This window comes from Bufo gargarizans, chromosome 9 (assembly GCF_014858855.1).
Source record: "Bufo gargarizans isolate SCDJY-AF-19 chromosome 9, ASM1485885v1, whole genome shotgun sequence".
NCBI classification, from domain to species: domain Eukaryota; kingdom Metazoa; phylum Chordata; class Amphibia; order Anura; family Bufonidae; genus Bufo; species Bufo gargarizans.
The window spans coordinates 192,488,568-192,494,567 of NC_058088.1; the positions used below are offsets into that span (position 1 = coordinate 192,488,568).

General features: G+C 49.1%; 1 protein-coding gene across 1 annotated transcript in view; it reads right to left on the reverse strand.

The window, feature by feature from the left end:
* LOC122945990 (dual specificity testis-specific protein kinase 1-like) overlaps nt 1-2,922 on the reverse strand; it is a 36,344-nt gene extending 33,422 nt beyond the window's left edge. The window contains exon 1 of the mRNA XM_044305246.1: nt 2,830-2,922. Within this exon, the coding sequence (XP_044161181.1) occupies nt 2,830 (1 nt within the window). The 5' untranslated portion in view covers nt 2,831-2,922. The remainder of the gene's footprint in view (nt 1-2,829) is intronic.
* Between the last annotated feature and the right edge of the window lie 3,078 nt (nt 2,923-6,000).

Genomic DNA, 6,000 nt, shown 5'->3' on the forward strand with positions numbered 1-6,000 from the left:
ACTTATTTCAATGTAATTTGCAACATTTTTTTACTTTTTTTCTAAGTGGAGTTCCCCTCTAAGGAAGGTCCTTCAGCAGGAATAGTCCCAGTCCCTGAATTATCCTATTTTTTCTTAGAAACTCTACAAGATTTACCCGCTACTTGTAAGAAACTGAGGAGAAGAGGTTAAATTTTTCACAGATAATATTTTTCCATGAAGTGAGTGAATCATCATCTGCAGCGGAGCCTCATCAGCCGCCCACCTCCCCTGCATCGTGCGCATCAGACATGGGGCCCTCTGGTAAACAACACGGCCCCGGGGCCAACTGCACGACCCACTCAGTGGAGACAGAAGCAAACAGAGGTTGTCACAGCCCCGCCCCCTGCTGATGACATCATTGATCAGAGAAGAGAAGGGGGGCGCTCCCTAGTGTAAAATCTTCAGATGTCTGTGTGCAGTATCCAGGTAAGTATGATAGTGAAGTCACTCCCTGGACAGGAGGTCACCAGGCCGGAGGAGACACGTGGAGAAGAACGCCCAGAAGAAGAGGGAAAACCGGCGCGCTGCACTGGGCACTGGTATAAAATGTCTTATGAAAAATAAAAACATGACAATCACGCGTTCTGAAGGTGGTCCGCCTCCATCAGGCTGCTTCATCAAGGTAGGTACAAGATATATACACACACAGTGATGACCCGGAAATGAATGGTGCATTCCGTATTTTTCGGACTATAAGACGCACCTAGGATTTAGAAGAGGAAAATAAGAAAAAAAATATATATTTTCCAACAGACCTCAGAGCAGACCCCTAAATCAGATTCGCATTCTTCATCAGACCCCCCACCCCAACCACAATCAGCAATGGAGGGGCCGAGGAGGCCGCGCGACGGAGGGGTTCTCATGAAGTTGGCATAGCTGTGTCTATTCACCGTTCCCCCTCCACTCTCTTTTTGGTGCGCACAATAATGTTTACCTGTTCTGCGGTAACGCTTGTGATGTCACTTCCTGGCTTGTTTTAATCATTTCCCTTTTTTGCCGCGGTTATCCTAATGCTGGGATCACGTTTAGTTTCCTTTATATACTTTTCATGCGTTATGTATTTAGCAGTGTATTAACCAGTTATATACCATTTACTTCCCGGTCATCATTGTGTATCTACATCTTGGACCTACCATGATGAGGACGGCGGACCGCCATTGAAACGCGTTGCTGATCATCATGTTTTTATTTTATTCCCGATAACAGGTTTTATACCAGTCCGCAGTGCAGCGCGCCGGGATTTTCTCCACATCCCTGATAGATTTACACTGGGATCAGACATGAGAACCACACACCTTATACTACAGTAACATCTATTACTGCTGACAACCTGCCTGTGTATCCTGTCTAAGAGGTTGTCACAGCCCCGCCCCCTGCTGATGACATCACTGATATAATGACATGTGATCAGATGTGAGATCCACACCCCTTATGTGTCACAAGTGACACCAAGTACACGATTAGTAGTCAGGAGAACAGACTGAAGACATCAAGTCCTGGACTTCCCCTCTCTTTATCCGTCCCTGGGAAAGCTGGGTCTGTAGTCAGGAAGGTCTCACTATAGCTCACTATGGAGCGGGCCCCGACCATGTCCCAGCATGCGCCCCCTAGAGGCTGACAGAACAGTAGCATGGTGATCCATCACGCCATAGCTGGGTGACAACCCCTGCTTCAGCTTTGACAGAGGCCGTGTTAGTTGTCAGCCAGCCATGTTGCCCATAGCAACCAATCACATTGCACTGAAGAGCCATTAAAGGAACACATACCCTAAAAACACCTCCCCCTCCCTGCACAATCGCTGAATGGTACTGGAATCCCTGCAGCGGCATCCGGTTTTTTTTCTTCGACGTGGCGGATATTTTAGGGCATTCACAGACGACCATAAAACAGCAGTCTCTGATGTGACTGCTCTCGGGCCGGATACCAGCAATTGTAATTATACCAGGGAACTGCTAATTTAGGCATTTTTAGAGGAGTGGAGCGCCCCTTTAAGTGCACTGCCTATCCCTTCCACGTCCCTCATTACTACAGTGTGTATTTAGCCCTAATTTTAGCTCCGAGGTCCACAGGTCCCTTGCGTACGGCAATGAGGGCGAGGCTAGAAAAGCGACACAAGCCCAAAATTAATAACCTGCGATATCTGAGCGGACCACACACGGGGCAGGGAGGCGCGTTAACCCCTGGCACACCGGGACAAAAACTGGAAAAAAAGGTTAAAAAATTACTAAAAATTTCCAGCATCCGCACAGAAAAGAATAGTGAGAAGTGACACAGACAACGGGGGTCATCACCTGCCGCCCCTAGACACAGATGTCATACTTCTCACAGCTGAAGGTTTGTTACATTGTATCCAGTCCGGACAATCCTCTGTGATGTACACACATCAGCAGCACATATCCCCCATCTGTCCTGGTGGTTTGTTACAATGTATCAGTCTGGAGTCTGAACTGTCTAGACTGGATACAAGTGGAACAAACCCTCAGCTGTGAGATAGGTCTGCACTGGTGTTCAGCCACTGCATGTAAACAAGAATGATTCCATTCACTGACCACAAGCAGAGATGTTGCAAACAGTGCCCCAGGGTGTATTGGAAGGCTGCAGGACATTGCATGGGGAAGGTGCGAACTGTGGCTTACACACTGGTTGACTCCAACCTGAGATAACACTACAACTCCCAGCATGCTCAGACCAAGGCACCCCCCACAGGAGCAACACCTCACCCTTCAAAGAAGAGATTACTATAGACCCATACTGATCAGCAAGTGGGGGACACAGCACAAGCGGCAGGGGCCCCGGGGGTGTACTCACTGTGCTGTGCTCAGGACGCTGCTCTCATCTCTCCGCTCTGCCGGGGTCTGGAGCCTCCACTGTCAGCGAAGCGCCCTCCAGCGCCCCTGCCGGCCACACTGAGGAGCTGCACCCTCCGTACACAGACAAGTCTCTGGGAATAGCGCCCCTGCCGGCCACACGGGAGAGCTACAAGCTGAGGAGAGGCTGCACCCAACAGGTGAATTAGGTCTCATTAGAACAACACCAGCAGCAGCTTCTAATGTCATCATAATCTCCAAGGTCATGGCGTGCTGCTGTATCTAATCCTGTCTGCTGAGCTGTGTATCTAATCCTGTCCTGTGTGATACTGTCTGCTGAGCTGTGTATCGAATCCTATCCTGTGTGATACTGTTTGCTGAGCTGTGTATCTAATCCTATCCTGTGTAATACTGTCTGCTGAGCTGTGTATCTAATCCTATCCTGTGTGATACTGTTTGCTGAGCTGTGTATCTAATCCTATCCTGTGTGATATAGTCTGCTGAGCTGTGTATCTAATCCTATCCTGTGTGATACTGTCTGCTGAGCTGTGTATCTAATCCTATCCTGTGTGATACTGCCTGCTGAGCTGTGTATCTAATCCTATCCTGTGTGATACTGTCTGCTGAGCTGTGTATCTAATCCTATCCTGTGTGATACTGTCTGCTGAGCTGTGTATCTAATCCTATCCTGTGTGATACTGTCTGCTGAGCTGTGTATCTAATCCCATCCTGTGTGATACTGTCTGCTGAGCTGTGTATCTAATCCCATCCTGTGTGATACTGTCTGCTGAGCTGTGTATCTAATCCTATCCTGTGTGATACTGTCTGCTGAGCTGTGTATCTAATCCCATCCTGTGTGATACTGTCTGCTGAGCTGTGTATCTAATCCTCTCCTGTGTGATACTGTCTGCTGAGCTGTGTATCTAATCCCATCCTGTGTGATACTGTCTGCTGAGCTGTGTATCTAATCCTCTCCTGTGTGATACTGCCTGCTGAGCTGTGTATCTAATCCCATCCTGTGTGATACTGTCTGCTGAGCTGTGTATATAATTCTATCCTGTGTGATACTGCCTGCTGAGCTGTGTATCTAATCCTATCCTGTGTGATACTGTCTGCTGAGCTGTGTATCTAATCCTATCCTGTGTGATACTGACTGCTGAGCTGTGTATCTAATCCCATCCTGTGTGATACTGTCTGCTGAGCTGTGTATCTAATCCTATCCTGTGTGATATAGTCTGCTGAGCTGCTGTATCTAATCCTGTCCTGTGTGATACTGTCTGCTGAGCTGTGTATCTAATCCCATCCTGTGTGATACTGTCTGCTGAGCTGTGTATCTAATCCCATCCTGTGTGATACTGTCTGCTGAGCTGTGTATCTAATCCTATCCTGTGTGATACTGTCTGCTGAGCTGTGTATCTAATCCTATCCTGTGTGATACTGTCTGCTGAGCTGTGTATCTAATCCCATCCTGTGTGATACTGTCTGCTGAGCTGTGTATCTAATCCTATCCTGTGTGATACTGCCTGCTGAGCTGTGTATCTAATCCTATCCTGTGTGATATAGTCTGCTGAGCTGCTGTATCTAATCCTGTCCTGTGTGATACTGTCTGCTGAGCTGTGTATCTAATCCCATCCTGTGTGATACTGTCTGCTGAGCTGTGTATCTAATCCCATCCTGTGTGATACTGTCTGTTGAGCTGTTTGGTAGATATGTGCAGGTGGCGCCGCTGATCGATTCTCCGATTTCCGTCGCTCTCGGACTCTCCGCTCTGGCGCTGCTGGGACACATCATGGCGCACACTATGGGATAAATATGGCGGCATGGCACCAGGTCGCCCCCCTCGGCTCTGGGGTTTCCATTCTGTGGCCTCTAGGGCTGTGTTCACATCTGCGCTGCAGGACAATATAGCGCAGCATGCAGCGATAATCTGCCCGGTGTCGGATCTTATTGTGGTCAATGGGGTCAACCGGGAACGGTTTGTTATGGTCATGTGACGGCGGCGGCGCTTCCATTATAGTAGAACAGGTGTGAACCCGGCCTTACAGCATAAGCGGTGTGAGAGGATGGGGGTTGTAGTGCTCCCTTCCCCCGTGGATTATTTATCCATGCTGTAAAGGGAAATCTCTCCTGCGCCTATTAGCACCTAGATTACAGGGAAACTCGGCCAGTCCATAATCCGGGCTCCGGGATTAGAGCGCCGGCAACGAATCCAGAACCGCAGATGTCTCCAGAGGGATTATTCCTCACAAATGACTAAGAGTCTCCGAGTGGGAGAATAAGAGAGGGAGCGAGACAGGGATAAAAGACTGCCATGCATCAGACACGAGAGAGAGAGGGATCAAAGACTGCCACGCATCAGACACGAGAGAGAGAGGGATAAAAGACTGCCACACATCAGACACGAGAGAGAGAGGGATCAAAGACTGCCACACATCAGACACGAGAGAGAGAGGGATCAAAGACTGCCACACATCAGACACGAGAGAGAGAGGGAGCGAGATGAGGGATAAAAGACTGCCACACATCAGACACGAGAGAGAGAGGGAGCGAGATGAGGGATGAAAGACTGCCACACATCAGACACGAGAGAGAGAGAGAGGGAGCGAGACTGAGGATGAATGACTGCCACACATCAGACACGAGAGAGAGAGGGAGCGAGATGAGGGATAAAAGACTGCCACACATCAGACATGAGAGAGAGAGAGAGAGGGAGCGAGACTGAGGATGAATGACTGCCACACATCAGACACGAGAGAGAGAGGGAGCGAGATGAGGGATAAAAGACTGCCACACATCAGACATGAGAGAGAGAGACGGGGATGAAAGACTGCCACACATCACACACGAGAGAGAGAGAGGGAGCGAGACGAGGGAGGAAAGACTGCCACACATCAGACACGAGAGGCAGAGATCGATCAGATGATTGACAGGTGCAGTAATATCTGCATCTAATCTGCCACATGTGAATTCACTATTCAACCTGTGAAACCGGCCAGGTGATTGTGTCCAGACAGCACAAAATGTTTAAGATAAGACAACCAGTGTTCTTGTAATCCTCTGTGCTGCTGTGGCAGATCATATCACTATATGATGTGCTCGCCTGGTCATGTCCCAGCCCGTTGTAGAAGCATGGGCCGCCCTTGCAGCAGCCTGGTGTCCCTGCTGCTCGGCT